The sequence below is a fragment of the Oryctolagus cuniculus genome, chromosome 20 (assembly GCF_964237555.1).
Source record: "Oryctolagus cuniculus chromosome 20, mOryCun1.1, whole genome shotgun sequence".
Classification (NCBI taxonomy): Eukaryota; Metazoa; Chordata; class Mammalia; order Lagomorpha; family Leporidae; genus Oryctolagus; species Oryctolagus cuniculus.
This window is the reverse complement of record NC_091451.1, coordinates 21,151,511-21,171,675: the sequence shown is the minus strand read 5'-3', so window position 1 is coordinate 21,171,675 and position 20,165 is coordinate 21,151,511. Positions and strand designations below refer to the sequence as shown.

At 46.4% G+C, this 20,165-nt stretch overlaps 1 protein-coding gene across 2 annotated transcripts in view; it reads left to right on the top strand.

The window, feature by feature from the left end:
* Positions 1-20,165, top strand: part of NEK9 (NIMA related kinase 9) — a 42,388-nt gene that overhangs the window by 8,447 nt on the left and 13,776 nt on the right. For both annotated transcript variants that reach the window (XM_002719640.5, XM_017349386.3), the window contains exons 6-16: positions 2,875-3,006; positions 5,245-5,355; positions 6,102-6,166; positions 8,340-8,390; positions 8,813-9,005; positions 11,195-11,339; positions 11,970-12,170; positions 12,342-12,388; positions 13,505-13,660; positions 15,701-15,809; positions 16,314-16,475. In XM_002719640.5, the coding sequence (XP_002719686.1) occupies positions 2,875-3,006; positions 5,245-5,355; positions 6,102-6,166; positions 8,340-8,390; positions 8,813-9,005; positions 11,195-11,339; positions 11,970-12,170; positions 12,342-12,388; positions 13,505-13,660; positions 15,701-15,809; positions 16,314-16,475 (1,372 nt within the window). The remainder of the gene's footprint in view (positions 1-2,874; positions 3,007-5,244; positions 5,356-6,101; positions 6,167-8,339; positions 8,391-8,812; positions 9,006-11,194; positions 11,340-11,969; positions 12,171-12,341; positions 12,389-13,504; positions 13,661-15,700; positions 15,810-16,313; positions 16,476-20,165) is intronic.

Here is a 20,165-nt window from a genome sequence, read left to right as displayed (position 1 = left end):
TCCCCAAATGGCCACAACGGCCGGACCTGCACTGATCTGAAGCCAGGAGCTTCCTCCAGGTCTTCCCACATGGGTGCAAGGGCCCAAAGATTTGGGCCATCTTCCACTGCTTTCCCAGGCCATAACATAGAGCAGGATCGGAAGTGGAGCGCAGAAAGTTGAACCGCGCCCATATGGGATGCCGGCACTGCAGGTGGCGGCTCTACTCGCCATGCCACAGGCTAGCACCCCCACAGCCCTTTCTTTTTTTTTTTTTTTTTTTGACAGGCAGAGTGGACAGTGAGAGAGAGAGACAGAGAGAAGGGTCTTCCTTTGCCGTTGGTTCACCCTCCAATGGCCGCCGCGGTCGGCGCGCTGCGGCCGGCGCACCGCGCTGATCCGATGGCAGGAGCCAGGAGCCAGGTGCTTTTCCTGGTCTCCCATGGGGTGCAGGGCCCAAGCACCTGGGCCATCCTCCACTGCACTCCCTGGCCACAGCAGAGGGCTGGCCTGGAAGAGGGGCAACCGGGACAGAATCCGGCGCCCCGACCGGGACTAGAACCCGGTGTGCCGGCGCCGCTAGGCGGAGGATTAGCCTAGTGAGCCGCGGCGCCGGCCCCCCACAGCCCTTTCTAACACCGACTAATAGAGGCTTCTCTAAAAGCTGACGAGATACTTTGCTGTTTTTTCCAGCCTAGCGTCTTGGGTAGATTTCAGTTTATCTTCTTTTTAATGTTTGTGCTCAAGGTATTGGACATGTCTTCTTGTGTTTCCTTTGAATGCTGCCTCTGGTTCAAAGAGAAGTCCTGTATTACAGATGAAGGCCAGTGACCTGAGAACATTTGGTTCTTTATCATACACAGTCTGAACCCCGGGCTCCCTGCTCCCCTAATTTACCATTGGCAAAGAGCGGATGGATTTGACCTGTAGGGTAGTGACCTCATAAATTTCTCATACTCTGTCTTTATTAGAACTTAAAAATGGCAGTTACTACAATTAAGTTTGTCCTGATGTTAATCTTGGATAATGTCCAGATACACCTGCAAGTGATTTAGACCTCTATGTTTGGGAGTCAGCTTCAGGGACTCAGTTGTATGTGTGATGGTAGCCAAGTTGAGCTTCTAAGAAAGGAATCATATCTTTATGTGGATTTTCCATATCAAGACCAATCTGATAAAATCAAGACTTGAGTTTTGTTTTTAACCAATTAATGCAAATAAGGAATAATAAGAAAATTGGAATTGCCATATAAGCCATCTGAAATTTCTTTGTTTCGTTGTTTAAAGAGGGATATCAGTTTTATTAGAACAACTGGGTAGTTCATTATCTACTTTTGGGAAAGGCATGACTTTTTTTCTTTTTAAGATTTATTTATTTATTGGCTGGCGCCGCGGCTCACTTGGCTAATCCTCCACCTGTGGTGCCAGCACCCCGGGTTCTAGTCCTGGTTGGAGTGCCGGTTCTGTCCCAGTTACTGCTCTTCCAGTCCAGCTCTCTGCTGTGGCCCAGGAAGGCAGTGGAGGATGGCCCGAGTGCTTGGGCCCTGCACCCCATGGGAAACCAGGATAAGCACCTGGCTTCTGGCTTTGGAGCGGTGCAGTGTGCCGGCCGTAGCAGCCATTTGGGTGCTGAACCAACGGAAGGAAGACCTTTCTCTCTGTCTCTCTCTCTCACTAACTCTGCCTGTCAAAAAAAAAAAAATTTTTTTTTTATTTATTTATTTAAAAGGCAGTGTGACAGAGAGCACTCTTCCATCCACTGGTTCACTCCCCAAATGACTGCAACTGCCTGGGTTGGGCCAGGCTGAAGCCTGGAGCTAGGAGCTTCATTTGAGTCTCTTATGTGCTTGGCAGTGGCCCAAATACTTGGGCCATCCTCAGATGCTTTCCCCGGGCACTTCAGCAGGGAACTGGATCAGAAGTGGAGCAGCCAAGACACAAACTGCCTCTCATATGGGCTGCTGGCATTCCAGGCAGGAACTTAACCCTCTGTACCACAGCCCCACCCTGAGAGGCATGACTTCTGTTCAGGTTGTTTTCATTTCTTAACCCATTCTTTTTCTTTCTTTCTTTTTTTAAGATTTATTTATTTATTTGAAAGGCAGAGTTACACAGAGGCAGAGGCAAAGAGAGAGAAAGAGGTCTTCCATCTGCTGGTTCACTCCCCAAATTGCGGCACTGGCTGCAGCTATGCCAGTCTGGAGCCAGGAGCTTCCTCCACGTTTCCTACATGGGTACAGGAGCCCAAGGACTTGGGCCATCTTCTAGTGCTTTCCCAGGCCATAGCAGAGAGCTGGATTGGAAGTGGAGCAGCTGGGACTTGAATTGGCGCCCATATGGGATGCTGGCACTGCAGGCAGCGGCCTTACCCTCTGTGCCACAGTGCCAGCCTCATTAACCTATTCTTGAAGCCAGAAATCTTTTTTAAAGCCAAACATAAGTCATTAGTTGAATTAGTATAATAAATGCCAAATTGAGCCATTTTAAAAGTTTCACTACTGTGCATTTCAGTTTGAACCCTTAACTCCTTCATTTAGTATTAGGTTTTTTTCCTCAATGATGAACTTTGACTAAGTATGTCTGTGTGAAGTCTTTATTAGGCCTTGAGTGCCTAAAACCTCTGCTGCCTAGGAACCACAAGCTTGAGCTTCCCACAGTCTGATGCCTGTACCACACAGTCGTCCCTGGCGCAGGCGGCACAGGAGATTTCGTAGGAATACGAGTAAGATTTCTCCCCACGGTGGCTTCATCTCATAAAAGCCATTTGGGGATCTGCTAAATGAATGTTTTATTGTTGTTAGGACTGGTTTCTAGGAAATTTAATTTAGCTGTTGAAATGTTAATGTAGTTACCTCAGAAGAGAAGTTATTCTGTATTTTCTTTGTTGTTCATTCAGCTTGTGGGAACTCCGTATTACATGTCTCCCGAGCTCTGCCAAGGAGTCAAGTACAACTTCAAGTCTGATATCTGGGCAGTAGGCTGTGTCATTTTTGAACTACTCACGTTGAAGAGAACATTTGATGCTACAGTAAGTTGTGTATTATCTTCACGTTGCCTTTGCAAACAGTGCAGCCTGGTTAAGCGAGTCCACTCCACTTATCCCTGAGCCACTCGTTTGTTGAACAGACATCAACTGTAAGCAAAAATACCCTATATTCAGGCACTGGATTAGTAGTGTATTATTAAAGTCCCATAGACCAGATTTATCTCCAATTGAATTTTGCATAGAAATGATCATAACCAAGTAGTTCCAGCACTGTACATGGATTTCTTTTTAAAGATTTATTTATTTATTTGAGAGGGAGAGTCAGAGACAGAAAGATCTTCGATCTACTGATTTAATGCCCAAATGGCTGCAACAGCCAGGGCGGGGCCAGGCTGAAGCCAGGTGCCTAGGACTCCATCCTGGTCCCCCATATGAGTGTGTGGGACCCAGGTACCTGGGCTATCATGGCTACTTTCCCAGGCACATTAGCAGGAAGCTGGATCGGAAGCAGAGCAATCAGGACTTGAACCAGCACTCATGGGATGCTGGTGTCTGCACTGTCCCTTGTACATATATATATATTTTTTGAATGTGACTTTAAGACTGTCTCTAAGGTCAACTACATGATGCTTCAGTTTGGAAAGGTGATTTCATTTCTTTAAAAAAAAAACATTTTTTTTAAAGATTTATTTATTTATTTGAAAGTCAGAGTTACACGGGGGGAGGGGGGGCGGGGGGGGTCTTCCATCCGATGTTTCACTCCCCAATTGGCCGCAACAGCCGGAGCTGCGCCGGTCCAAAACCAGGAGCCAGGAGTTTCTTCTGGGTCTCCCACGCGGGTGCAGGGGCACAAGGACTTGGGCCATCTTCTGCTTTCCCAGGCCATAGCAGAGACCCGGATCAGAAGTGGAGCAGCCAGGACTAGAACTGGTGCCCATATGGGGTGCCGGCACTTCAGACCAGGGCATTAACCTGCTGCGCCACACTTACTTCATTTCTTATGCTTCTGCTGCATCATGTCTTGAAAGCTAAGGAAAATTATGATACCTTTTAAAGTGTTCTGGTCTTTTTTTTATGAAAGTTTACACACTAACTCACATTAAAGATCATTGTTGTTTTATGGACAAAGCCCTTTAAGTCTTTTCTTTTTCCAGTAAAGCCTGGTATAAAGCAGTACTTCTCAGTCTTTAGTTATTATTTTTTTAAATATTTATTTTATTTATTTGAAAGAGTTACATAGAGTGGCAGAGCCAGAGAGATAGAGAGGTCTTCCATCCACTCGTTCACTGACCGCAATGGCCAGAGCTGAGCCAATACAAAACCAGGAGCCACGAGTTTCATCTGGGTCTCCCATATGGGTACAGAGGCCCAAGGATTTGGGCCATCTTCCACTGCTTTCCCATGCCACAGCAGAGAGCTGCATCAGAAGTGTAGCAACCAGGATTCAAACTGGTGCCCATATGGGATGCCGGCGCTGCAGGCCAGGGCTTTAACCCGCTGCGCCACAGTGCTGGCCCCTCTCATTCCCTTTTTTTTTTTTTTTTTTTTTTTTTAATTTCTTTCTTTATTTGAAATGTAGAGTTAGAGAGGCAGAGGAAGAGAGAGAGAGAAAGAGAAGTCTTCCATCTGCTGGTTTACTCCCTAGATGGCTTCAATGACCGGAGCTGCACCAATCTGAAGCCAGGAGCCTGGAGCTTCTTCCGGGTCTCCCACATGTGTGCAGGGGCCCAAGGACTTGGGCCATCTTCTACTGCTTTCCCAGGCCATAGCAGAGAGCTGGATCAGAAGTGGAGCAGGGGGCCGGCACTGTGGCGCAGTGGGTTAATGCCCTGGCCTGCAGTGTCAGCATCCCATATGGCGCCAGTTCTAGTCCCGGCTGCTCCACTTCCAATGCAGCTCTCTGCTATGGCCTGGGATAAACCAAGAAGCAGACTAGTTGGCAAGAGGGGGACTTGAAAGCCAAGAAGTGTAGCTAATCCTACTTTCCGTTTTTTTGAGATTCATTGAAGGGTCAGATTATCGTATACCCTTTTACTCTGTTGGCCAGATAGTCGTAGTTCAGTCTCCGTGGAGACCAGCTGGCTGCACTCCATCCAGTAGCAGCAGCTCATCCTGTCCATTTTTTGCTGATGTGTACTAATAGTTGCAACAATAAGTCCTACCTGTTCCAGAACTGTTGGCAGTTTAAATAGTGGTCACAGACATCTCTGAGCCCCTACTGGTAGATTTTAACATCATCTTTATATAACCAGGAACAATGCAGTCATCATTTTCTCATAGAATCCGCTCAACTTATGTGTGAAGATTGTACAAGGAATTCGGGCAATGGAAGTTGATTCTAGCCAGTACTCTTTGGAATTGATTCAGATGGTCCATGCGTGCCTTGACCAGGTAAATGTGATTTCCGTGTTGATTCAGTCATGTTTTCCCTTCCAGCCCCAGTGTTTAGGGTTTGGGCATAGGTAGAAGCCGCACAAAACCACATCTACCTCTTCCAGCGCAGGATGTATTTGTGGCTATACCGAGAAAAGGTGTTGGCAATTCATGGTACTTTCTGTATTCTGCTTTGTAAGTATTAACTTGTGAAATTATTTTTTCAGTTAAATTATGCTCCACTTTGTAAATCAAGATTCATTTCTATAAAATAATTTTATAAAATTGTAGTCAAAGATCATGTAGTCCTGATATCTCACAGTGCCCTTACTGTGTAGTTCTAGTATTTTCCAAAGTATGGCCCCTGAACCACTGGCATCAGAATCAGAGAGAGTGGGGGAGCTTTATAAGTAAAAAAGGAAATTCCTGGGCCTCACCCCAGACCAACTGGATTGGAGTCTCTGTGAGTACAGCCTAGAAATCTTTATTTGTAACTGGCACCCCAGGTTTCTCCTGTGAAAGCCACTGCCCTATGTAAGCATATGGGGAAGGTGCGCTGTAAAGGCCTCATTCGTGTCCAGGTGTTGGTGATAGTGGGGTGATGAGCATGGCACACGGAGTGTGACCTGAGAAGTCCTGACTTTCGGAGTGCAGTGCTCTTTGACTAATTCACCTGTAGCTTTCTAAAAGTAAATAAATGCCTCTTTGGATCCCCTGTTGTCCATTTCTTTTAAGTGAAAGTGAGCCCTGTTTTTATTTCTCAGGATCCTGAGCAGAGACCCACTGCAGATGAGCTGCTCGATCGTCCCCTTCTCAGGAAACGCAGGAGGTGAAGTACCCAGAAGTCCCTCATTGTTCTCCCCACGGTGGTGCCCGGTTAGAGCCTGAGCAGAGGACCGCAAGAAAGGGCGGTGTTTCCTGACTCGGCCACTCTAGTGTATTTTCTGCTTGATTTTCATTTCCTTAGCTGTGCTATTTTGTTAAACATTTGTAAATGAGGCCCAAGAGCCCTCTGCTCCTCCAGTTGTGGGGTTTTGGTTTCTACAGTTCTTTAGGTTTGTGTCTGAGTTCTGTCATTATCTTTGTCAAGTTATTTAACATGTCATTTCTTAGCTTTCTCCTCTGTGGAGAGAGATAAGGTGATGGTTACAGCAGGTAATGCATGTGAAATGCTCGGCCCAGGGCCTATAGGTGGTGCTCAACAATTACTAGAAAGTAGGGTGAACTTGAACTGGGCCTTGCTTTTAGTGCGTTGGTTTACAGTGGCTTGGAGTTGGAAGAGCCTTCTTCAGATACCTTTTGCCCGTTTCTTGAGGTTGAGTTTTGTTGACTTCTGGCAGTTTGTTCCTGAAGTTGATTTTGGGTCAGAGCTCTCTGGAGGTAGGCAGGATGTGCTTCCTCTTCACTTCCTGCAGGAGGCTGCAAACCTCAACTGAAAGGCAGAAGTTCTCTTTCTTAAATTTTGTAGTCTGCATTTCATCCTTTTATGTTATTTTTGCTTTATTACCCTTTTTTTCTGATACCAGTACTTTGTTTCTAGATCCTCCAAATACTCAAACATCCATGCTCTTTTCAAGTCTCGTCCTTAAATATATGAAGGGCATACCTGGTTACATAACCTCTGCTGTTTGGTCAGTGTTAGTTTGTTCTGTTGTGTCATTTCATTATTCCTTTCTGGTTTTCTGTAGTTTGTTTCTAGCTGGGTTTTGGGGCCTAGAATTATGTATAATGTTTCAGATACAGCACTGTGACCTTCTATTTATGTTCTGTGCATATCCAGGTAATATCAGCCTTTGGGACTGAGACATGTTTAGCATTTTTATCTGGCTTATTTCTCAACAATATTATCACTGTTTCAATTTTTTATTGAAATAATCTGATAATTTTTAATTGACATTTTTATTGGGATAATTGTAGGTTTTACATAGTGTTTTGTTGAAATTTCGTATCTTGATGAAAAGTATAAGAGTTTTCCAGAGAAAATAGTATAAGCAGAAACAGGAAATTATGGCAAATATAGAGCAAACAAAAAGTCTTATTCAGCTGGATTCATGGTTCTAGACCTGAACTCTCAATGCAAAGTCGCACTCCCCAAATGACTGCAGTGGTTGGAACTGGGCTGATCGGAAGCAAGGAGCCAGGAGCTTCCTCCAGGTCTCCCATGCGGGTTCAGGGGCCTTCCGCTGCCTTTCCAGGTGCATTAGCAGGGAGGTGGATTGGAAGCGGAACAGCTGAGATAGGAACCAGCACCCAAATGGGATGCTGGTGCTGTAGGCTGGGACTTCAACCTCCTGTGCCTCTGCACTGGCCCCACTATGAGGGTATTTCAAAGAGCTCGTGGAGAAATGGCATTGAAAGGTAAGTCTATTTTGGTGCCCAAAACCAAAAACCTTGAAATCAATCCATGCATGGTTTTTTCATAATCAATATTTTTATGCAAACTTTTTGAAGTTCCCACCTAAAGATGCCCGTGACTAAAGTGAAAGGCGCCGGGGGGTGTGGAGTGTAACAGGTACTATACAAATAGAATCTGTTCAATTTGAATATTGAAGAAAGGGAGAGAGAAGTCAGAGCTTAAGCCTAGTTGATTAGGAGAATAGGGGCAGAGTATTGCCAGTGACAGAAATAGAGTCAGGAAGAAAAGCTGATTCAGGAGAAAGGCAGCAAGTTCAGATTTGGCAGTGTTGCGGGCAGACTACATGGAGGTGTCCACAGGTGCTTAAACATGTGCATCAGAGGTCCTCAAGGCCCCCTGTTCCAGCCTGGATCACTTCTTAGAAAAAAAGAACAGACGGCCCCAAACTGCTGGCCCTCTTGGATGTAATGAATTGTCTAATGCCATCCCCGTATAGCTGAGTTATATCAAGGTACTTTTCCTGAGAGTCATGTTATGTTGTAGGATGCAAACAGTTAAGAAGTATTAAATCTGTGACATGGACTAAAGAAACACCATCGCAATGCAAGAACCTATTATGTTGCTCATGTACCTTTTCTTTTGGCAGGGAGATGGAGGAAAAAGTCACTCTGCTTAATGCACCTACGAAGAGACCAAGGTAATGCTCAAGAGACTCTTGAAAATTCATACTGTGTGTCCCCTAACAGGGGAGTCTTCTTGGGTCTGTGCACTGTTTGATCCCAGTAGCCATGGCATCCTTGCAGGAACCCACATCTGCCTAAATGTTGGAGAGTCATTTCTGAGAAGAAGAAAGCTATAATTTGACCCTCAAGTGGACATCATTCCCATGGTGAATGTTGTAAAGTGTAGGTGTTAGGGATCAGACTGGAATCTGGTCTGGCAGAGCTGTGACGAAGCCCTGAGGGAGGACTGGCGAAGCCTGCTATGATAGAGGGTTGAAATAAGTTGTCGAGAAAGAACATACTTTCTCATACCACAATTGGCAGTTCTTCTCAGGGAACAGACTGGAAGCATTTTTCTTTGATACTGTTTTTATGTTTGTCCTGGGGTTGTTGGCAGGTCAAGCACTGTGACCGAAGCACCCATAGCTGTGGTAACATCACGAACCAGTGAAGTCTACGTTTGGGGGGGTGGGAAATCTACCCCCCAGAAGCTTGATGTCATCAAGAGTGGCTGTAGTGCCCGACAGGTGTGCGCAGGGAACACTCACTTTGCTGTGGTCACAGTGGAGAAGGAACTGTACACCTGGGTGGTAAGTGAAAGGGAAGAACCTTGGAACAGTTCTCCCTGTTACTGGGCCTAGGCCCTCTAAGCATCATGGTGTTGAACATGAGCTGTACGAGTAGCATCATGGGTGATTTGGACGGAAGCTCTTGGGAGCCTGGTGACTTTGTCGGTTTTGTTGACTAATGTATCCCCAGTGCCTGGTACATACCAGTCACCTGTAAATGTTTTTTGAATGGATGGATGAGAGGAGGTAGGACAATTAAAAGAGCCCTAAATTTGGACTCAGGAAACTGGATGATGTCAGACAGGTCACTTAAATACTCTGTTGTGTTCCCGGGAGGTTCAGAGCACCTAGCGTCTAGGGAGCTTTGTAAACAAGGGAAGTACTTGAAGGTGTCGGGAAATCTCGGAGACCAGGGATTGAAGGAGCGAGATGTAGCTTGTGCCGAATTTCTTTTGCTGCCCTCTGGGTTCCACCCTCTCTCCACGCCGTAGCAAACTGTATCTCCTGTTTGCTGATCTCCACCCGCCCCATTCACCAGCAGTGCCGCTGCCACCCTGCCATGCAGTTGAAACTGGTCTTGACAAAATGACCTCTAAGTTGCTAAAATAAGACATGCTCTTTAGTCCTCCCCGGCCTGAGCTCTCAGCAGCATGGGCCCTGGTTGGCCACTCCTCCTTGAGGCTTTGTCCTCACTCGGCTTCCATGACAGCACGTTCTTTAGCCTGTCTCTCGGACTTCTCAGGCTCATTTGGGCTGCTCTTCCTTTACCTAACCTTTACTAGGGGAGTTCATTTTTTCCAGGGTTTTCAGATACGTTATCCATGAGGACAGAGACTGCATTTGCCTTATTCACTGCTTTATCCCCTGTGTCTGAGAGTAGACACTCACTTTCACTGATTGAAAGAAAGAAGGAATGGTTTGGCTTCACTACAGTGTTCTCGACTTGCTGTTACTTCCTGAAGCCCTTATGCCATAAAGAACTAGGGGCTACCAGAAGCGGAGTGAAATTAGTGCCTTAAAAAACATTTAAATAAGGATTGGGGGTTGTGTCATTGAATGGAAATAATTACTTACCTTTATAAAACTGTTGAAAAGTCATAGAGGACTATTCTCTGTGCTGTATAGCAGCTTCTTTGACATAGCCAGATTCTTTATAGCTGTTCCATGTTTCAGGGAAACAAAAAAATTTATAAAACCTCTAATATGAGGTAAGTGTTCAGCCCAGGGGCTTAAGATTCTGGTTAAGGTGCTCATAACCCACATCCAGGTTTGAATCTTGGCTCTGGCTTCTGCCTAACCACCTGCTCCTGTGGACCTGGGAGGCAGCTGTGATGGCTCAAGTAATTGGGTCCCTGCCACCCACATGAGATCTGGACTGAATTCTTTGCTCCCAGATTCAGCGTGGCCTCAGCTTTGCAGGCATTTGTGCAGTGAGTGGGGAACAGGAATTCTCTGTCTCTCTCTCTGTCTTTCTCTCTGCTTCTCAAACAAATAAACAAACATTAAAAAAAAAAAAAACCTGCTAGATATGATTTCTGAGAGGCTGTTTATTCCTGTAGAAAGCAATCAAGTTAGACTTTAAAGGCTTTCCACCTTCACTCTTACTCATGATTAAATATATAGTTCACCTTAGCCTTGAAGGATGTGTCTTTTTGACCTGGTGGGTATTAATCTGGATACTTTTAAAGTCTTTGCTTATTGGCAGAAGTTAAAGGGTTTAATTCCTTTACCCATTTTTTCCTAATTTCTAAATTTCTGGCTGTTTCCCTGTTGTTTTTCCTCATAAAAAGTTATGCCGCGCTGGCGCCGCGGCTCACTAGGCTAATCCTCCACCTGTGGCGCCGGCACCCCGGGTTCTAGTCCTGGTTGGGGTGCCAGATTCTGTCCCGGTTGCTCCTCTTCCAGTCTAGCTCTATGCTGTGGCCCAGGAAGGCAGTGGAGGATGGCCCAAGTGCTTGGGCCCTGCACCTGCATGGGAGACCAGGAGGAAGCACCTGGCTCCTGGCTTCAGATCAGTGCAGTGCACCGGCTGTAGCAGCCATTTCGGGGCTGAACTAACGGAAAAGGAAAACCTTTCTCTCTGTCTCTCTCTCTCACTGTCTAACTCTGTCTGTCAAAAAAAAATAAAATTAAACTAAAAAAAAAGTTATGTGGAAGATTAGCTTTTAGAGTGAAAAATTAAAACTCCATCAGACCTCTTTATTTCACAGAACATGCAAGGGGGTACTAAACTTCACGGTCAGCTAGGCCATGGAGACAAAGCCTCCTATCGACAGCCAAAGCATGTGGAAAAGTTGCAAGGCAAAGCCATCCGTCAGGTGTCATGTGGCGACGATTTCACCATCTGTGTGACAGGTAAGCCGTCAGCAAGACCATGTAAGTGCAGCTGATCTGGGGATTTACATGTTCTGGGCGGGACTTCGCAGCAAAAGACAGTATTCAAAGAACCAAGGACCTGGAGCAAGTATACTCATCATTAATAACAACATGTCCCATTTGCTGTGTGTGAGGGAATGATGAGCAAGAATGTAGGGGGTGACAAAGGGGTGGGATTAGGAGAAATGTCACATGTATCCCATTTGGGGTCAGGGAGTGGGAGGAGAGGGAGGAAGTAATCTTGACCACATCATCAGGCTGTGGGTAACATGAAATCAGGAGTGACAGCTAAGTTTAGTTTTGGTCTTGTCATTACTCTGTATGATTCCTTGGTACTTCTCTTTTTTATCTACATGGTAGAGATGACCCCTGTAAAATTTTAAGCCCTTTTAACATGATAATACTACCACTTTTAAAGTTATTTATGATGGTAATACTATGCATGCTCCCCTATATACAGCTCTAGACTTTGCGCAGTCTAGCCTTTGGATTTCTGTGGTGGAATCTTCCCGTGTGAGATTATCGGCCTGGGCAGACCTCACTCCAGCCCTGCCTAGCTCTCTGGCAGTCAGTCAGTCCTGTGATGGATCGCTTTTCTTCCTTTTGCAGATGAAGGGCAGCTCTATGCCTTTGGCTCAGACTATTACGGCTGCATGGGAATGGACAAGATTGCTGGCCCTGAAGTGCTGGAGCCTATGCAGCTGAACTTCTTCCTCGGCAATCCAGTGGAGCAGGTCTCCTGTGGCGATAACCATGTGGTGGTTCTGACTCGAAACAAGGAAGTCTATTCCTGGGGCTGTGGGGAGTACGGTAGGTGTGGCCTTGTCTCTGTGCTTGCTCCCCAGTGCCCAGCCTCGCGTCAGGCCCATGGGCATCACACAGTGAACACGGAGAAGTGTTCATTCATAAGGAAATCTCATACAAGGTCTGCGTTAGGAAAAGGCCCTTGTTATAATGATGTTCTTTCTTTGTGTGTTTCAGGACGACTTGGTTTGGATTCAGAAGAGGATTATTATACACCTCAAAAGGTACACCAGCAGCACTGTCTTCCTAAAGCAATGCCCTAAGTCACACAGACTCCAATGATATGTTCTCCATCCCTGACTGCTCATATCAAGGTGTTTATTTCTGAAATATTTCCTATCCGGGAGACTGCCGGCCTAGGATTCCTGGTTTAGCACTATGTGTTCTTGTCATCCGACTCAATCTTAGGAAGTTGAGAAAGCAGATACAGCTACCACATCTTACTCAGAGATAAGTGCTACCATCAGCAGGTTCAGCCGAAAAGTCACATAGAGCTAAATATATCCTAAAAAACTCCTGCCGAAGATACTGGAAAGCAGTCTGCTGTTCCCTTAGCACAGCCAGTTTCTCCTCCTACAGTTGAACACCAGATGAAATGTTGGTTTTGTCTAGGGGCCATGTGGTATGAGACATATCTAATTACTCAGCACTGCCAGGGCTGGCCCTGTGAGAAGCTCCTCAGGGCTGCAGCCCACTAAGAGAAAAGCACCATCACACCTAGCTCCCAGCCTCCCTAGGCTCAGGGTTTCCTGCTGGGAGGCCACCTCTTCCATGTACGGTTACCATTTTTACTTACATTTTATGCATTGTGTTTGTAGGGCCATCCTTGAAAAGGCTGCAGCAGAAACGGAGGTTCAAGGTTTCGGGTTTTACACACAGCCATTGTTGCCCCTCTGTCCAGCCATTTCTAGGTAGCTGTTGACTGGTGGGAGCATTTGGAAGCCCTGGCTGCTACTTCAGTACTCTGTCACCTCTCATAAAGTGACCAGACTGGGCCCCCACACAGCTGTTACTGTCAGGGAGCCTCCTTCTTAGAGGACAAAATCAGCAATGGCTTGAAGCTTCTCCCTTCCCCAGGGAGGACCTGGTGCTAAAGCAAACCCACCGGGGTTATCTGTTTCATGACCTGGCATTGCCACCTTTTCCTTTCTGTTATAAAACTGGAGCTCTAAGTTCCTGCTAGGCCAGTCTGGACAGACCGGAGCAACCCTTGCTTCCATGCCAGCATCCCACTAAATCAGCATTTTGAAAGAACAGGAGGGTCTTTTCCTAATACAAATTGTGTTGTGTTTTTTTTTTTTTTTTTTTTTTTTCCCTCTGACTTAATTGTTTTCTTGCAGGTGGATGTTCCCAAGGCCTTGATCATTGTCGCAGTTCAGTGTGGCTGTGATGGGACATTTCTGCTGACCCAGTCAGGCAAGGTGCTAGCCTGTGGACTTAATGAGTTCAACAAGCTGGGTCTGAATCAGTGCATGTCTGGCATCATCAACCATGAAGTGAGTGCCCGCTTTGGTGTCCTAACCATACTGTCGAACTTCTCTAGGTTGGAAGTTCTTTGTGATGTGTACAGGTTAGTGACCATGGAATTAACTTTAGAATAATGTGGTGATTTCATAGACATTGTGTTCTGCAACAGAAGCCAACCACAGTATATACTATGTGATTCCAGTGATGTGAAGTTCAAGAACGAGCAAAATTACCTTATGATAACAGAAGTCAAAAGAGTGGCTACTCGAAGAGGAGGGGTGTGGGTATTAGCAGAAGAGGTGGGAGAGGGAGGGATCCTAGGATGGTACTGACAGTCTGGTTTCACAGGTATGCGCATACAGAAATTAGACTGCAGTATTTTGCAATATGTTAGTTATACCTCAATAAATAAATCAGTTACAAAGAAAACAATGATAGAATCAGGTTCTTATCATTGGCATAGGAACAAGAAATTTAACATTTTGAACAGAAACATTTTCATGAATCTTTCCCCTCAGAGATTTTCAGAGTTATTGCTCCCAAATCACCAAATGTGTGTAGGCTTATGAAGTGTAATCACATTGTCCCTTTCAAGGGTATCCTGAAATTCACCACTGATATCAAGTTTTAGTTTCCTCTTTATAGTAGTAGGATGAGTTTTTTCGTTTTCTAAAGAATGAAGTTAAGAGACAGAAGTATCCTGGCTCAGTGACAAAAAGGGTAAGAGCTGATTTTTTTTTAAAAGATTTATTTATCTATTTGAAATGCAGAATTAGGGAGAGATCTTCCATCCACTAGTTCACTCCCCAGTAGCTGCAACAGCCAGGGCTGGGCCAGGCCTAAGTCAGGAGCCTGGAACTCCATCCTGGTCTCCCATGTGGGTGACAGGGACCCAAGTACTTGGGTCATTTTCTGTTGCTTTCCCAGGCACATTAGCAGGTTATTGGATTAGAGGTGGAGCAGCCAGGACTTGAACGAGCACTCATACAGGATGTCAGTGGCACGGATAGGTACTTAACCCACTGTGGCACGACACTGGTCTTAGAGGTGATTTTTAAGCAGTTGCTGAAGTAGAGAGTCTCGGGAGAGTGCAAGTTCAGGGAAAGGCTAGAGAGATTATCTGTACAGATAAAGCAAGCGAAATTATCTGAAAAGGCATTTTCAGAATTACTATTACCTTGGGCCAGTGCTGTGGGATTAGTAGGTTAAGCCTACGCCTGTGGTGCTGGCATCCCCTCTGGGCACCGGAGGTTCCTGTCCCGGCTGCTACTCTTCCGACGCAGCTCCTGCTAATGCGCCTGGGAAAGCAGCAGAGGATGGCTCAAGTCCTTGGACCCCTAAACCCATGTGGGAGACCCAGAAGAAGCTCCTGGCTCTTGGCTTCAGATCATCCCAGATCTGGTTGTTGCAGCCATCTGGGAAGTGAACCAGCAGATGGAAGACCTCTCTCTCTATCTGTATCCTCCTCTCGCTCTGTAATTCTGCCTTTCAAACAAATAAATAAATAAACCTTAAAAAAAGAATTACCGTTACCTGATTTGTGTTTTGTTGTAACTTTAGATTTGTTGTGAAAATTTAAATTTACATAAGGTTTTTGTGTGTGTTTTTTTTTAACTAATTCCAAGGGAACGTGAGTTTAACTAGTTGGGGAACAGTACAGATAGAATTCGGTCACAGTAAACTGACTGTTTTATGGGCTGGCAAAGTTCTTCAGGATTGTAATTCTTTGCCCCTGGCTTGTTGGTATGCGGAGTATATAGCAAGACACATAGCAATTATTCTGTCCTTGTATCTATACCTTTGGGGGTGGAGAGTTTGTATTTTGTATCCCTTCATTCAGAATCTATAACTTTTGTGGTCAGAAAGTCCTACCTCACATGCTAAATTTTCTGATTGCGTATTGAGCTGCTGCTTGTACTCTGTGTAGAGGGAGAGCTACCTGGCACCCAGCTAGTGATGAGATTGGTTGAAAAGACCTTTTGGTTAGCGTGGCCTTTTTCTCTCCTCAGCCTGCTGGTTTCTCCATTTTTCACTCATGAAGCTCTGCTTTGTGTTCTGGCTTGTTTCAGGCATACCATGAAGTTCCCTACACAACCTCCTTTACCTTGGCCAAACAGTTGTCCTTTTACAAAATCCGTACCATTGCCCCAGGCAAGACGCACACAGCTGCTATTGATGGTGAGTTGACTTAGCCATGTCTCGTGCCTCAGCAGAGCAGGCCCTTCTACTGTTCCAAGTATTAGCTTTTCTGAAGAGTGGATACATCCGCCTGAGTTCCCCTCTAGCATCCAGTATTATGTCTTTAACAAATTAGGCATTCAGGTACCCATTTTTGTTGATAACCATTTTAAATGTATGATAAATACCTCTCTTAAGGAGAACACTGCACCTGTGAATCCAGACATCTGTTGTTTCTAATTACCACCTTCTATAAGTATGCTAAGTTAGGTAGTACTCATTTTCCACAATAAAAGTACAATATCATCAGAGAGAAAATATCATATTAAGTCACTTACTGCTCTGATTGGCCATGGACCTGGATATGTTAGTTGCCATAGGTCTAGACTCCCATGGCTAGCATTATGTGACCAGGAGCTGGACCACGGGATTGTGTGTTGGCTGCTGCCTCCCTCTGTTCTGTGCCCATTTGTTCCTGGTTGGTTGTTTTTGCTTCTTTCTCAGAACGAGGCCGGCTGCTGACCTTCGGCTGCAACAAGTGTGGTCAGTTGGGCGTTGGGAATTATAAGAAGCGTCTGGGAATCAACTTGCTGGGAGGACCCTTAGGTGGGAAGCAGGTGATCAGGGTCTCCTGCGGTGATGAGTTCACCATTGCTGCCACTGACGGTGAGTCCGCGTGTGTCATCGCAAGTTTTCTGCTGCGATGGCTGTTGGTTATTTATACAGCTTGATAATGCATTTGCTCTCTAGTGTTAAATTGGTGTTACACAGATTGGGTTTCATTAACTTAAAAAAAAAAGATTTATTTATTTATTTGAGAGGCAGAGTTAGAGACAGAGAGAAAGGTCTTCCATCTGCTGGTTCACTCCCCAAATGGCCACAACGGCCGGAGCTGCGCCTGTCCAAAGCCAGGAGCCAGGAGCTTCTTCTGGGTCTCCCACGTGGGTGCAGGGGCCCAAGGACTTGGGCCATCTTCTGCTGCTTTCCCAGGCCATAGCAGAGAGCTGGATCGGAAGAGGAGCAGCCAGGTCTTGAGCTGGCGCCCATGTGGGATACCAGCACTGCAGGTGGCAGCTTCACCCGATATATCACACAGTGCCTTCCCCTTCATGAACTTTTTGTATGACCAACCTAGTAACTTTTTTCTTTTAAAGGTTAGATTTGTAGATAATGGCAAGCTAATAGTCTAAGATCCTCTTCTTTTAAATTCAGCTTTTTGGTCAACTGTATCCGGAGTTAAGCACTTTCGTGGGAACCTTACCCAGCCCCATGCTGGTTTCTGTAAACGCAGGCTGGGCAGCTAGAGAAAACAGCAGAACTTGGGCGGCTGCTTACCTGGGGTCAGCTGTGCTGCAGCCATGTCCTTCGGGACGGCTGGGGCTTGGCTGGGCTGTTTGTTCCCTGTACTGTGTGTCTGTCGGGTTTCTGTGTTGGTCTAACGGGTTTTCCTCTTCTCTTCCAGCTGTTTGCAGCATCTTCTTACTCCTGTCACTGCTTCCCTTCTTTACTGCCACTTTTGCTACTCCTCATCCCCTTCCTCTTTGTTTCTGCTTTTTCCCCTTTTTTCTTTTCCTTCTTCTGAAATTTGCCATTTATTTAACAATTTTTTAAAAGATTTATTTATTTGATTTATTTGAAAGGCAAAGTGATGGGGTGGAGGTGGGAGAGAGGAATTTTTCATGCACTGGTTCACTCCCCTAATTCCCACAACAGCCAGGGCTGGACTGGGCCAAAGTCAGGAACTTGGGACTAAATCTGGATTTCCCACAAGGGTGGGAGGAGCCTAAGGACTTGAGCCATCACCTGCTGCCTCTGAGCCACCTTAGCAGGAAGCTGGATCAGAGGCTGAGGTGGGACTCCATCCCAGGCACTCCCATAGGGGACGCAAGCGTCCCAAGCAGCAGCCATGCCGCAGTGCCTGTCTGCTCCATTCCCCCAACCCCCACCCCACCCCCACCCCCCCGGTTTTTATTGCTTTTTAAGTTTTTGTAGCCATTTCTTGTGACTGGGAAACAATATATCACATTTCATCTTCTTATCTTTGGACTCATGGGCTTCGTTGCTGCTTGTATTTTGAGATAGCCTTGTTTTCTGTGGTCTGTGCTTGTTGTGTCCTTGTGAATGGTCCCGGGGTGGTGTCAGCTAAGTAGTCGGTTAACATGTTGAGTCTCAGAGCAGCACGCTGAGCCTCTGCTTGTCTCAGGGAACAGTTTGGGTCAGACTTGGGTGAATGAGGCAGTGCCTGAAAGGGCAGAGGCGGGGTTTACTGCAGGTAAATGTGGCGCCACAGGTTCACTAGTAGCTTCTTTTTCTTTTTCAATTTAAAAATTGTTTAATTAACTAAATTTTATTTGAAAGGCAGACAAAAAGATCACCCACCTCACCCCACCCTGGCCCCATGACTGGTTCATTCCCCAAATGACCACAACAGCCAGGGCTGAGTCAGAAGCCAGGAAACCTCTTTTGGCTCTCCCAAGTGGGAGGGTGGCAGGGGTTCAAGCACTTGAGCCATCACCTGCTGCCTCCCAGGGTGCACATTAGCAGGAAGCTGGAATCAGGAGCAAAGCCGGGACACAAACTCAGGTGTTCCAGCATCAAATGTCGCTCGACGCCTGAGCTTGACAGCTGTGCGCCAGGTGCCCACCCCAGTAGCTGTTTCTCACAGGACTTCGGAGAGGTGATGTTTCTGAAACACACCTGAGTATTTCATGAGTTAACTTCAGAAGGAGGAATAAAGAGTTGGGTTCCGTGGCTGGGCCTGGTCACCTCTTGATAAATGTTCCCATATTCCTCTGCACTGTGTTTGACAGCCTCAGTTGTGTCCACGTTCTCATGTAGGCCTGGGAAGTCTCAGGAGTGAGTCTCAGAAGGTGCCTGCCCTCAAGGAGCTAGAGTCTGGGAGGACAGGGACTGGGCGGCCAGCTGTCAAGTGCTGTGCTAGGAGCGCACAGTTTCCCTAGGCCCTGGAGTGCCCAGGCTTGATCCTTTCTCCAAAGTGAGCGCATTCATTTCTTTCTTTCTTTCTTTTTTTTTTTTTTTAATATTTATTTATTTATTTGAAAGAGTTACAAAGAGAAGGAGAGAGAGAAAAAGAGGTCTTCCATCCACTGGTTCACTCCCCAGTCGGCCACAACGGCCACAGCTATGCCAATCCGAAGCCAGGAGCTTCCTCCGGGTCTCCCACATGGGTGCAGGGGCCAAGGCCTTGGGCCATCTTCTACTGCTTTCCCAGGCCATAGCAGAGAGCTGGATGGGAAGTGGAGCAGCCGGGACACAAACCGGCGTCCAGATGGGATGCCGGCGCTGCAGGTGGCGGCCTCACTTGCCATGCCATAGCGCCGGCCCTGCTCATTCCTTTCAGTCACCCCTAAATACTGCCAGCTCTGTCACTGCCCCTAACATCCTGGATCCATTTATTCAACAGTCCTTCAACTTGGCTATTTAGAGTAACTGGGTTTGGGTTTGAGTCCCTGCTGCTCTGCTTCCCATTCCAGCTGCTCGCCATGGGAAGTGGCGGATGATTATTCACATACTGGCTCCCTGCTACCCTCCTGGGAGTTCTGGGCTCCTAGCTTCAGTGTGCCCAACCCCAGTACATGCAGGCATTTGGGGAGTGAACCAGCAGGTACAAGATTTGTCTCTTTGCTATAGCTCTGCCTGTCAAATAAATATAAATACATAAATAAATAAAAATTTTAAAAAAGAGTGACTGTATAAAACAATTGACAGAGGTGAGCCCTGATTCATGAGTGTTGTCCCGACATAATCATTACTATCACCCTTTTTCATTTAAAAGGAGGGCCTCGTTTGGATAAGAAGTTACGGGTATCTCAGTTTCTTCTGGTTGTTCAGCCCAGACCTGTCCCTCCCATGGCTTTTTTGCCTCAGTAACTGGCAGCTCCTCCTACACCCACACCCCAGCCCAGCCCTCACTGCTCCTCAGAATGCATCGTGTGTCCAAGCGCTCTCACCAGTCTTCACTACCATAGCTCGTCTCTGCTTTCACCCTCGAATCCCTGAAGTAGGTTTTCCTCAAGGTAGCTGGAGGGATCCTTTTAAATACCTACTGCTCAGAACCTCTGACGGGCTCCTGTATCAGTCAGAACCTAGATCATCACGATGGCTGTGTGGTGCTGCGTGCCCAGGACCGCAGCCACTCCCGACATGCTGTTTCTCCTGCTGCAGGGGCCGCTGTGTTCCTTGTTCCCAATACTGACATTGCCCGTGCAGGACCTGGCACTTGGCTGTTCCCTCTCTGCCTGCATCTCCCTCGCTTCACCCAGATCTCTGCTCAAGTGTCAGAAAATACTTCTCTTGGCCAGCGCCACGGCTCACTTGGCTGGTCCTCCGCCTGCG